The 12,828-nt window shown below is 60.3% G+C and overlaps 1 protein-coding gene across 1 annotated transcript; it reads left to right on the top strand.

Moving 5' to 3' along the window:
• Nucleotides 1–10,724, top strand: LOC123638587 (endoplasmic reticulum transmembrane helix translocase-like). The gene is given in 32 exon segments (XM_045552340.1): nucleotides 1–108; nucleotides 216–313; nucleotides 315–392; nucleotides 533–666; nucleotides 1,475–1,603; nucleotides 1,895–1,953; nucleotides 2,047–2,116; nucleotides 2,195–2,301; nucleotides 2,791–2,920; nucleotides 3,042–3,097; nucleotides 3,327–3,453; nucleotides 3,522–3,659; nucleotides 3,737–3,857; nucleotides 4,256–4,413; nucleotides 4,805–4,980; nucleotides 5,056–5,166; nucleotides 6,321–6,382; nucleotides 6,384–6,441; nucleotides 6,972–7,024; nucleotides 7,026–7,066; nucleotides 7,245–7,397; nucleotides 7,400–7,443; nucleotides 7,521–7,617; nucleotides 8,314–8,471; nucleotides 8,541–8,655; nucleotides 8,736–8,932; nucleotides 9,704–9,846; nucleotides 10,075–10,186; nucleotides 10,270–10,331; nucleotides 10,333–10,408; nucleotides 10,557–10,662; nucleotides 10,720–10,724. Coding segments are annotated over 32 exon segments (3,282 nt in total).
• Nucleotides 10,725–12,828: the final 2,104 nt, after the last annotated feature.

The following is a 12,828-nucleotide window of genomic DNA, read 5'->3' as shown; positions in this document are numbered from 1 at the left end:
ATGACTGGCCTCTGGCAGGAGTGTGACCCCAGCAAAGCGACCTTTGTGAAGGTGGTACCAACCCCCAACAATGGCTCCACCGAACTCGTGGCCCTGTACTGCGACAAGGTAGGGACCGAATGCCAGGCTGCCTGTAGCAGGGGTTTGGGTGGGAGTTCCAGGTACTGACACACCCAGGTCAGGAGCCTCTGCCACACACATGCCTTCTACCTCAGGGCGAAGACGGGCTTGAGGTGCTGTCCTTTGAATTCCAGAAGATTAAGTATTCCTACGATGGCCTGGAGAAGAAGCAGTTCCTCCCTGTGGCCTTCCCAGTCGTACTATCAGGGCAACAGAGGGTTCCAGGAAGACTCAGAGATCCGAGCAGGTGAGAAGAAATTTGGGAGCAACAAGTGAGTTCCTGGCTTCCCTTAGGGTCCTTTGGCCTTCCTGCCCCTTCCCATTCAGGAAGCGGAGACAGAGGCCCATCCTGGCCGCCTTTTTAGCCAGACATGCCAGGTGAACGTGGCGCTGTTTGCGAAACATGCTCTAGTTTAGTTTACCCCAAACCTGCCTGCTGGCAGGAACCCCCAGAGGGCCTGGAGCCCTTGCCTTGTGGCGTGAAACCCCGAGTGTGCCACCCTTGGCGGGAGCTGGCCCGCGGCCCCTTCCCAGTAACAGCTGGCTGTTCGTCCTTGTTTTCTTGTTATTGCACTTCCCCTCTTCATCTTAAATTCCTTAGGTTTCAGTCCTCACTGTTCTGCTCAGACATATGTCAGCGTTTCAGTAATGGTGATAAAGACATTGGTGATCCTGATGGCTTCTCTTTTGGACTGGGTAGAATGGCCGATGCTGGCTTTGGTTTTGAGTCTCTGGCTGAAACTGCAAAAGTTAAAAATATAATCAGCATCACCAAGGTGTTACTCCCCCAAGACGTCAACCCAGCACCAGGCGGAAAAAACAGGCCCAGGACCCCTGCCAGCCCACGTGCTCTCTCCTTTAATCTTTACCAAAACCACGAGTGCTGGTGCGGCTGGGAGGGGCAGAGCTAGGCTCCAGATGCTGTGGCTTAGCTTCAGGGCCCCCATCCTGGCCGCCACAGCAATGGTCCTCAACCTGGAAACCCACAGAGCTCCTAGGGGCTTCTTCCTCACTTAATTGCTTTTCAGTAGATTACAACTGTGTTTACCACAACTATTGATCTAATACGAAGATTTATAAGAAATACTTACCCATCTCCCCTCCCTGAGGTCACCCACATCAATGGCCTAGGACAGCAACGTTCCCTTTCACACCATTCTTCCTTCTCATGCAAAGGCGCCCACCAAGATGCGGGAGGGGGCTCTGTTGTCACTGTTTGTTTTCATAACAATAGGGTCACTCTTCACGTTTCTCACATCCCAGGCCTGGGGTGTCCATCCAGTTACAGGGCAGGATGGGGACGACCGTGGTTGACAGCAGAACACCCCCTTGGGCCCAGCCCCTTGCATTCCAGGGCTTCTATTCCAGCAGTTTTTAGGAATTCCCAGCTTCAGTGGGGGTGGGGCTCAGACTCCATCTTTTGGGCCCCTGGGGGAATTTGCAGCCAGTATCCAGCTGCCCAGGCCTCCTCTGTGCGACTTCAGTCAGGCACTCCTTCTCCACTTGTCATGTCACCCAAGCAAATGACGGGGTTCTTGTCTCACACCAGCCCCGCAACTGCCGGAAGAGCCTGTTGGTAGACTGAGAAGCTTCCTTGGGCTCCTGCAGAGCAGAGGGCTGTGGGCAGGCAGCATGTCTGCCCCAGGTGAGGCCCGGAAGAAAGGAGCCTGAAGGCTTGCCCAGGTTCCCAACACCCACCCACGGCTCCTCGTTTTCTGGGGGAGGCCTGCCATGCCCCAAGCGGAGTTGTCAGGGTGGGGCTTCCACACCCCAGAGGCCTTGCGGAACATGTGGGAGATCCGGAGGATGGGCAACAAGCCCCACGTGATCCAGGTGCATGCGGGGGAGAGAGTCCTGCCCAGTCTGGGGGTGGGCACAGTGCAGGCACGTCTTCCGTGGTGACATTTGCCGCCCCTCACCACCCAGGTCTACCGAAGCCGCAAGTGGAGGCCCACCGCCAGCGACGAGATTGTTCCCGGGGACATCGTCTCCATCGGTGAGGCCCAGTTCCACTCCATCCAGGTGGGAGCCCTGCCTCGGGGCCTCTGACCAACCCTCCTGCCCTGCCCTGCAGGCCGCTCCCCGCAGGAGAACCTGGTGCCCTGCGACGTGCTGCTGCTGAGGGGCCGCTGCATTGTGGACGAGGCCATGCTCACTGGGGAGTCGATGCCGCAGATGAAGGTGGGTGGCAGGAGGTGGGGGGTCCTCAAGCTACTTGGGAGGAAATAGGCCGGGAAAGGGGGGGCCAGTGGCTGGGCCAGGATCCCACCCAGGTGCAGATGGTGGAGGCGGGTGGACTCGGGTGAGTGCAGTGGACAGGAGGAGCTGGGAGGTGGTGGGAAGGAAGGAGGTGAGAGAAGCCAAGGGCAGCCAGGGTATCTGTGGGTGCCCGGGGGTGTCAGAGCAAGGTGGACTGAGAGAGGGGGTGAGTCCTGGGAGAGGCGGGTGTGGTGGGGTCACAGGGAGTGGGAACTGCAAGTGCAGGGCGAGAGGAGACGGGATGCCGCCCCCGGTGAGGGTGGGGCCTGGGACCTGGGTGGGATGTGCCAGGTCGGGCAGGGAGCCCCATGAGGTCAGACTGGCTCATCGCAGCTGCAGGGCCAGCTCTCCAGGGCTGGGGAAGGAGGCAGAGTGGCCCCGGCCATCCAGGTTCACCACCTTCCTCCCCAGGAGCCACTCGAAGACCTCAGCCCAGACCGGGTGCTGGACCTCCAGGCTGACTCCCGGCTCCACGTCATCTTTGGGGGCACTAAGGTGGTACAGCACATCCCCCCACAGAAAGCCACCGCAGGCCTGAAGCGTAGGTGCCTCGTGGGTGTCTGGGGTGTCCTGGCTTCCAGCCCCTCCTCCCACATCTGCTTGATTGTGAGGGAGTCAGGACCAGGAGGCAGGAATGACAGTGGCTCTGCTTGTCTCCCCAGCGGTCGACAACGGGTGTGTGGCCTACATCCTGCGGACTGGATTCAACACGTCCCAGGTGTGGGGCCTTGCCTGGATCTGGGGAGGTTGGGCCCCAGGGTGAGCGGGGGACATTCTAGCCATCACCCTTTCAGACCCCAGAACATCCAGCCCACAGGCTCGGGCTGGCAGCAAGTGCCTGGGCCAGGGCCAGGGTGCAGAGGCCAGCCCAAGACCAGGCCTGCTTTCCCAGGCCTCAGGTTCCGGTGGGAGCCCGGACAGCAGAAAGGTGTCCTCTGTCCCTCCAGGGCAAGCTGCTGCGCACGATCCTCTTTGGGGTCAAGCGGGTGACCGCAAACAACGTGGAGACCTTCATCTTCATCCTCTTCCTCCTGGTGTTTGCCATCGCTGCTGCCGCCTACGTGTGGATTGAAGGTACGGCCCCGACCGGCCCCTGTAACCCCGCCTCTGAGGCCCCAGGCTGGCAGGCCCTGTCTCTGCAGGCACCAGGGACCCCAGCCGGAACCGCTACAAGCTGTTTCTGGAGTGCACCCTCATCCTCACCTCGGTCGTGCCCCCTGAGCTGCCCATCGAGCTGTCCCTGGCCGTCAACACCTCCCTCATCGCCCTGGCCAAGCTCTGTGAGTGTGTCGGGTGTGGCTGGGCACTGAGCGGGCCGGGGCCTGGCAGGACCCCTGACGCCAGCTCCTGTCCCCAGACATGTACTGTACGGAGCCCTTCCGCATCCCCTTTGCTGGGAAGGTCGAGGTGTGCTGCTTTGACAAGACGGGAGCCTTGACCAGTGACAGCTTGGTGGTACGCAGCGTGGCTGGGCTGAGGTGAGCGTCAGGGGCCCTGGGCTTGGGGGCTGCCCAGCAGGGGGCTTCTGGGAGGTCTAGGGACAGCCCGAGCCCCTGCAGTGAGGGCCTGCCTCAGGGGGTCTGTCCCCTGGGGCTTCCTTAAAGTCCCCAGGGTGAGAGGTGGCGGTGGCATGGAGGCTCAGTTCGGGCCTAGAGCAGCCAGCCAGCCTCCATCCCACACTGGCCGTGTGACCCACACACGCGATGCCTGACTTCGGGGACATCTGTGAGGCAGGTAGAGGTCTCACAAAGACCCAGCCTGAGACCCCCAGTGACCGACACAAGGCGAGTGCTCCATGCAGGTCCCTCCCCTGGGAGAGGTGCAGCTCCACCCTTCTGCCTCTGCCCGGTAACCAACGGTTACCCCATCCTTGCAGAGATGGGAAGGAGATGACCCCCGTGTCCAGCATCCCAGTACAAACACACCGGGCCCTTGCCACATGCCACTCCCTCGTGCAGCTTGATGACGGCACCCTCGTGGGTGACCCCCTCGAGAAGGCCATGCTGACCGCTGTGGACTGGACACTGACCAAAGGTGAGGGCTGGAGCCTCAGGCCCAGCCAGGGCGAGCCACCAGCTCTCACGGCCCGGGCAGGCGGGCCACACCCCTCAGACACCTGGGGAACAGGCAGGCCCACGACTCTGGCATTGCCCCAGACGAGTGGGCACAGGCTCACCTCAGAGCCAGGGCAGGGCACGTCCTTGGGCATCCCCCTGGGTTGGAATCTGGCCTTCCCTGGCTGAAGCCATAGCGCTAGGGTCATCCGACCACACGTCCCCCAGCTCTGACCCCCTCTCTAGCCCAGAGCCCCCCAAGCAGGCCCTGGGAGAGGCAGGAGGGAGGTGGGGAGGCCAGGGGAAGAGATGGGGGCTTGGCTGCCTGTTTGGAGCAAAGCCCCTCAGGACTCGTACTTATTTGTTTCCAGATGAAAAAGTATTCCCCAGAAGTATTAAAACTCAGGGGCTGAAAATTCACCAGCGCTTTCATTTTGCCAGTGCCCTGAAGCAGATGTCTATGCTTGCCTCGTACGAGAAGCTGGGCTCCACTGACCTCTGCTACATCGCAGCCGTGAAGGGGGCCCCCGAAACCCTGCACTCCATGGTGAGCCAGCCGCGGCCCGGGGCGGTGGGGAGGAGGTGTGGGGCGGTGGGTGACATCCCCCTGCGTTCCCTGCAGTTCGCCCAGTGCCCGCCCGACTACCACCACATCCACACTGAGATCTCCCAGGAAGGAGCCCGCGTCCTGGCACTGGGGTACAAGGAGCTGGGGCACCTCACCCACCAGCAGGTAAGGACCCGGGCTGCCCCCACCATGTGCCTGGCCGTCAGCTCCTCCCTGGAGTCCACCCCCTGTCCCCTACAGCTCCATGGTGAGTGGGTGCCATGGGTGCAATTTCATCCTCCACCTCAGCTTCTTCCTCCAGAGGCCCCAAGTGGCACTCAGTCCTCAGTCCCCCGCCATGGGGACCCATCCTGTCCTGGCTCCCGCGGCCACATCATGCAGAGCACACCCAGACCTTGCCTGCCCCCACCTTGGGGTGTCCCACACACCCTGCTCCTTCCCTGCCGAACCACCTGGTGACTGCAAGGGCTTGGCACCCTCAGCTCCCTCACCCCGTGTCCATCATCCACAAATCCGCCCTCCGGTCCCCACTGCTGACATGTCTGCCAGGTTACCGGCGTCTGCCTGCTCCGTTTTCAGTCTGCACCCTGCAGCTGCGGGATCCTTCCAGAGCGTGAGGTCAGGTCGCAGTGCTGTGTGCAGAGGCCAGGCCTAGGCTCTCGGCCGCCTCATTCCTGCACCTGGAGCCCCTTCTCCCGAGTGGCACGGACCCTCACCCCCTTCAGAGCCGTCATCTCTGAGGCCCTCCCGCCCCGCCCACCCCCCACCCGATTCCATCCCCTGATCCTGTCTGCCCTGCCCCCACCTTCACCTCCCCTGTGGCTCCCAGCCCTCTGATGTCTATGACTTTCTTTGTCACATTTGTCCTCTGGTAGAATGTGAGCTCCCTGCAGGCAGGAGTGTTCTTGCCTAGTCTCTGGCATGTGGTGGAGGGTACGTCAGGGACATGGCCAAACCCCATTACTTGGAGAGTCCCAACTTTATTGACATGGAAGCTGAGCCACGGGGGGCTCCATGATGTGCCCACGTCCACAGCTAGGAGGTAAAGGTACAGTGGGGGGCCCAGGCCACCCAGCCGCTGCCAAACCCCGTCCCTCAAGGGTGCCTAGCACCTCTGTCCTCCTGACCTTAGCATGTCCCTGCTGCAAGGACAGGAGCTTCACTCACCTCCCCTGTACTCAGCACCGTCACAGGAGGTTGTGCTTGCTGAGGAAGTGTCCTCTGTCCCCCTGGCTCCCAGCGTGTGGTCAGAGCTCAGCAAATGCAGAGAGGGAGTGGCGGGAGGGACAGATGATGAGGGCACCTGTGTCCCCCCACAGGCCCGGGAGGTCAAGCGCGAGGCCCTGGAGTGTGGCCTCAAGTTCGTCGGCTTCATCGTGGTCTCCGCTCAAGGCCGACTCCAAAGCCGTGATCAGGGAGATCCAGAACGCGTCCCACCGGGTATGGACGGGGCTGGGCTCCACCTGCAGAGAAGTCAAACAGGCAGGAATGTGACAATTCTAGCCTTACAGCGGGGCAGGCAGTGGGGGGTGGGCACTCAGGTCTTTACAGCGAGTAGACTGCAGATTTTGGCCCAGCGAGATTATAGCTCAGGTGCTTACGCTGGTCCTGGCCCGAGGACTCTTTGGGACTCACCTGTGCCAGCCCCTCTCCCCTCCTTCTCATTGCTGAAATGTTCCCCCGTAGCAGATACCAAGCCAAGAGGGTCCACACCAGGGGCTGGCTCTTAATCTGCATTGCAAATAAAAGCTATGGGTGTTCTCCGAAGGACACACAGACATGTGTCTTTTGTGCAAAACACCCTGGGTGGGGGTGGATTGTGGTCCTTGGAAGTCTGTTCAGGGTCTCCATTGGAGGGCCGGGACCTCCCGCCCTGGCCTGCCTTAGGAGACTTGGCAGCAGGTCTCCAGGCTGGATTTCTGCCCCGCTGGGCCCGCCCTGATGAACCTCTCTGCCCCTCTCTCCCCCAGGTGGTCATGATCACAGGAGACAACCCGCTCACTGCCTGCCACGTGGCCCAGGAGCAAGGCCCACACGCTGATCCTGCAGTCTCCCTCGGAGCAAGGTGAGGCCCCAGCACAGCCAGGAGGGGGCGTCAGGGGACCCTGAGTCCAAGAACAGCTCCCATCCCAGCAGCCCACCTGTGTACCAGGCCTGAGTGAGCAGCGCAGTATCCTCATGTGGGGGACTCCAAGCCTGGGCAGCTGAGCCCCCGTCCCTGACCCTGCCTGCCTGCCCCACAGGCCGACCGTGCGAGTGGCGCTCCATCGACGGCAGTATTGTCCTGCCCCTGGCCCAGGGGTCCCCGAAGGCGCTGGCCCTGGAGCACGCGCTGTGCCTCACAGGCGATGGCCTGGCCCACCTGCAGGCAGCCAACCCCCAGCAGCTGCCCCGCCTCAACCCCACGTGCAGGTGTTCGCCCGAATGGCCCCCACACAGAAGGTGCCTGCAGGGACCTGGGGGGAGGGACACAGGGTCCAGGCACACAGGCCCTGCTCAGCCCGTCTCTGCCCATGCAGGAGTTCGTCATCACCAGCCTGAAGGAGCTGGGCTACGTGACCTTCATGTGCGGGGACGGCACCAACGACATGGGTGCCCGGAAGCACGCTGATGTGGGTGAGCCCCGTGGCCTGGGGTGGCTGCTTCCTCCTCAGACCTGGTGTTAAGGGACACGTCACTGAGCCAGAGAGATAGACCCAGCTCTCCCTGTACAGGGACAGTCCCGGGGCATTCATTCCTGTGAGGCAGCAAGTAGCACAGGGGAGGGAAGGGCCGGCAAGGGCAGGGGGTCCTAGGGGCTTCGAAGGCAGGAAGGGACGTGAGGGTCCAGGAATAGAGGTGGAGGCCACGGGCCGGGGAGAGGGGGGACAAGTGGGGAAAGTGACTCCAAAAACCAGGAGCTGAAGCACTTGCCGCGGGGTCACGGCCTCTGGGCTGCTGTCAAGAAGACACAGGTGTTCAATTCAACTTTAAAGATCAACCTAATGTGGTTTTTGTGCTTTTCCCATACTTATCTGCTTCGTCTAGTCAAGCGTTTATGAAGTGCCATTTACCTTCTAGAATTGTGTTTCTTGGCAGTCCATTTCTTTGGAAATCAGTTTAGGTTTGACCCATCTAAGTATCAGTGTGTTTCTTATTTGATTTGCAGGGGGGTTTGTTGGTTTGTTTTGTTAAGTAGCTTGGAAAGCAGAATGGATGCTCTCCGGGGCCTCCTTGGGAGGTCTGGGGACAGTTCTGCATGAGAACAAGCTGCAGAGCTTGGTGCACCCCAGCGTGGAGCCTGCTCCTGGTCCTGACGCCCCCACCCCCCAGGTGTGGCGCTCCTGGCCAAGGCCCCTGAGCGGGTTGTTGAGCAGCGACGGCGGCCCCGGGACAGCCCCACCCTGAACAACAGTGGCATCAGGGCCACCTCCAGGACAACCAAGAAGTCGGGGCTCCCACCCCCTGAGGAGCAGCCAGCCTCACAGAAGGTGAGTCTCGAGAGGGCAGCCATCGGTGCCCCCCTCTTGGCCAGGGCTCACCGCCTCCCACCCCCACAGGACCGTCTGAGCCAGGTGCTTCGTGATCTCGAGGACGAGAGCACGCCCATCGTGAAGCTGGGGGACGCCAGCATCGCCGCGCCCTTTACCTCCAAGCTCTCGTCCATCCAGTGCAGTGAGTCCCACGCTGCCCCTGACCCCCCGCCCGCCCTGCCTGGCACCCTACACCCACACTCGCCTCCTCCCACCCTGCAGTCTGCCACGTGATCAAGCAAGGCCGCTGCACACTGGTGACCACACTGCAGATGTTCAAGATCCTAGCGCTCAACGCCCTCATCCTGGCCTACAGCCAGAGCGTCCTCTACCTGGAGGGAGTCAAGTTCAGCGACTTCCAGGCTACCTTGCAGGGGCTGCTGCTGGCTGGCTGCTTCCTCTTCATCTCCCGTTCCAAGGTGGGCCACGGGTGCTGGGAGGCCAGGGATGTGTGGGCCAGCCAGGCCGGGCTGCTTCAGGCGTGGCAACTGTCATCCCCAAGTTACAGACAGGGGTCCAGGGCCTAGAGGTGGGGGCCGTGCCCGGGTGGCACAGGCAGTGCCAGCAGTACAGTGCAGACCAAGGCTCCCGGACCCTTCCGAGGTGCACAGCTTGAGGTCCCACACTGTCTGTGGGCAGAGGTCTCGAGTGGGCCACACAGAGCCCCATAGGCAAGGAGGGGACAGTCAGGGGTACAATTCCTCAAAAGGGTAAAAACCCTCAGTGGGTCGTGGGCTCTAGGGGATGGCCTGGTGGACAGCCAGGGAGGCTCACGCAGCACTGACACTCAGGCCGGGGCAGGGAGGCCCCGGTGGCCAGAGAGGGTAAGTGCTGGGCTGCCTGGACCATGAGTGCCCCGTGGGCTCCGGGGAAGGCTTTGGTTTGCGCCAGTGCAGCAGGAACAGGGAGGGTTTGGAACAGGGAGAGTGGGATCTGCTTCATGATTTTAAGACCCCTGTGGCTGCCAAGGAGAGCGTAGACAGCAGGGCCCAGGCCAGGAAAGTGGCCCTGGGATGGGAGGGCCGAGTGGCGGGCAGGGATCTGGGGACTGGTGTGGACTCGTGACCACCAGGGTTTGGTGGCCGCTCTCTGCATGAGGCTTCCAAGGAGGCAGGGGTTACTGCCTGCTGAGTGGGTACTGCAGCCCCCTGGGAGAGCCAGGCCCTGACCTCCCATCCCTGCCGCTGCAGCCCCTCAAGACCCTCTCCCGAGAGCATCCCCTACCCAACATCTTCAACCTGTACACGATCCTCACCGTGATGTTCCAGTTCTTCGTGCACTTCCTGAGCCTTGTCTACCTGTACAGGGAGGCCCAGGCCCGGAGCTCTGAGAAGTGAGTGCCACCCCCAGAAGAGGTAATGCCCCTGCAGTCAGGAATGACAGGAGGATGAATGCCCAGACACTGACGGGAGAGCCTGTGGGTCATCTGGGCCAGGGAGGGACACAAGGCCAGGCCAGTGTGGTCAGCCAAGCAGGGGCCTGGCTCTGTGCCAGGGCAGCAGGGAGCCATAGAGGGTGTGTGAGCAGGAGAGGGAGCCGTGACCCCCACGCATCCCTGCAGGCAAGAGCCGTTTGTGGACCTGTACAAGGAGTTTGAGCCAAGCCTGGTCAACAGCACCGTTTGCATCATGGCCATGGCCATGCAGATGGCCACCTTTGCCATCAACTACAAGGTGAGGCCTGGCTCCCCGCCCCCAGCACACACCACCTGCCCACCCAGCACCCACCACATGCAGCCAGCTGTCCATCCCTGCAGGGCCCGCCCTTCATGGAGAGCCTTCCCGAGAACAAGCCCCTGGTGTGGAGCCTGGTAGTGACCCCGGGCTATCAGCCTGCTCCTTGGCTCCTCCCCCGACTTCAATAGCCAGTTTGGCCTCATGGACATCCCTGTGGAGGTGAGTGGCCCTGAGGCTACTGGGGCTCGGCTGGGGCCTAGCTGTGGGTCGCTGGCTCACTGGCCTCCTGGGATGGGTCTGTCCCCGGGTCAAGCCCTCAGGAAGGTTCAGGCTCGGGGCTCCTGTCCCCCACGGGGCTGTTCCCCAGTGTGTGCTGGGGGAGGGGTGTGCGGTGGAGGGAAACCGGATCCCCCCAGAAACTCCAAGGCTGACCCCGCTCTTTGAGTGGCTCCCACTGCCTGTCTGGGGCCAGGGCAGGTGGGAGGTTGGGGGTAGGCCCAGCTCTCACCTGTGCTCCCACCCCCCTTCAGGCTAGGGGTCTGAGTCCACCGCCTCAGGGCCGGCTCGGCTCAGCTTCACATCCTGCTGCGGGTGCCCCAAGTCCAGAGGGCCTGGGTCATCGGGGTGGGTGTAGGCCGCAGAGGCCGGCGGCAGGGGCTGCTCTGGAGGGAAGGGGACTCTGTCTGGGAGGGCGCTGTGGGGGAGGGGATCGGGACTGCAGGCAGCCCAGCGGCACCCAGGGAGGGGAGCAGATATGTGGCCCAGAGCAGCAAACGTGGGAGGTGAGAGGCGTCACAAGGCGGGGGCAGGGATCAGTGGGAGAGGGCAGGAGACCAGGGCAGGGACTGGGGGAGTGGGGGGCACTGTGGAGAAAAAATAAGTGGGAGAAGGGAAGGGGGGGAGGGACAAAGGGGCAGAAAGGAACCAGGAGCCTGCCCACGTCGCGGGGAGGTGAGAGGGAGGACGGGGAGGTGAGGGGAGGTGAGAGGGAGGACGGGGAGGTGATGGATGAAAGGATGGATGCACGGCCGGCGGGGGCCGAGGGCAGGCGGGCGGGGCGTGGGGTCCTCACCGAGGGTGCAGCGGCTGGGGGGCGCTGGCTCCAGGTGCCCAGCACTGCGGCAGGCGGCCTCCTGCAGGCGGCAGGCGCTGGTGTAGACCGCCCCGTCTGAGCCGCACACCGGGGCCCCATGCGCAGCAGCATAGCGGATGCAGCTGCATCGCGGGACCGCCGCCCCCTCCTTAGGGGCCACCGCGGGGCCAGGCTCCCCAGGGGTCTAGCCTGGGGGACTAGGCAGGGTCAGCGGGGCATCGGGACCCCCACCCCATACTCTGCATGCGCCCCACAGGGCCTGGGGGGCGGGGAGAAGTCCCTGGGGCTGGGGACCAAGCCCCCCATAAGGTGGGCGCGGGTGCGACAGTTAATGGAAGGTGCTTGTAGTGCACATTCTTGCACATGTAATAAAGTTATTGCAGAGTGTGGAAAATACCGTTACAAAGATGTATAATGTGAAGAAGCGCAGGCCGGGAGAGCACGCCGCTTCAGCGCGAGAGCTGGAGAAGCGACGCGGCGGTCGGGCTGTGGAGCCCGGGTGCTGGTGCAGCGTGCGCGCACATCTTCCCGACTCTGTGTCCAGTGACACCGCGCTTTGGTAGTTTGAGTTTAACCGTGGTAGCATTTGCACAACAGAAGTCAGCAGACGTGAGGTATCGGGGGTTTTCTTTCTTTCTTTTCTTTTCTATTTTTTCCAGAGTCAGTTATTAACTATTTACCGGCAAGCAAATACAAGCAAAGGGAAATACACTACTGACTGTAAGGAAACGGGCGCACGCAAAGGTGCTGAGCTAAGAGGAGCACTTGAAGGAAAGTTGTTTATGAGCTCTTATTTCGAACATGAAGAATGTTTATTATTAATAATGTACTTTTCTCTGATGCAACTAAATGAATATTGAACAAATACAATATGTTTGCTTAAAATGATACCAAATTGTTACCTTGACCTCATTTACTCATTACTCATTTCTTGGTTAAAACAAGGATAATATATCAGAGGTTTGTTATAAAGAATAAATCTAACACTACATGTAGAATATACGGCTAAAAGTCCTTGGCACATACCAAAACCTTGATCAATGTTGGCTGTTGTTGTTGTTATTATTACTAGTAGTATTATTATTTTACTTTGCTCAGTGCACTTGATACTGTAGTTACGCCAGAATCTTCGTAGTTTCTGAAATGCAAAATATTGTTTCCTTTCCTTAAATATCTTGGTCTCTTGGCCTCAAAAATCCCTTTTTGTCTACCTGGAAACGTTCTATTCATCCATCAATCTTTTACTAATTTCACATTCTTTCTTTCTTCCTTTTTCCTTCTTGATCTTCTCATAACACCTCACGTAAAAGGCCCTGTATCCGCACACAAGCCAATGCTATAACTTCTATGTATATTTTCACATGGGTTTATCACACAGTAGATCAAGTCTGAAAAGAAGTTAGCATGTTCTTTTATGGAGATGTTTTCTATCTTTAATATATTTCAGGGTTTTGTGACATATGTTAAGTGGTCCGGTATGGCAAAATATCAAATCCATTGTAATATATTTATCATACATTAAAATGCTACTGAATACTTACTGAAA

The sequence above is a fragment of the Lemur catta genome, chromosome 1, assembly GCF_020740605.2.
Source record: "Lemur catta isolate mLemCat1 chromosome 1, mLemCat1.pri, whole genome shotgun sequence".
In the NCBI taxonomy this organism is placed as follows: domain Eukaryota; kingdom Metazoa; phylum Chordata; class Mammalia; order Primates; family Lemuridae; genus Lemur; species Lemur catta.
Note: the sequence above shows the minus strand (reverse complement) of the source record. Positions and strands in the feature narration are given on the sequence as shown.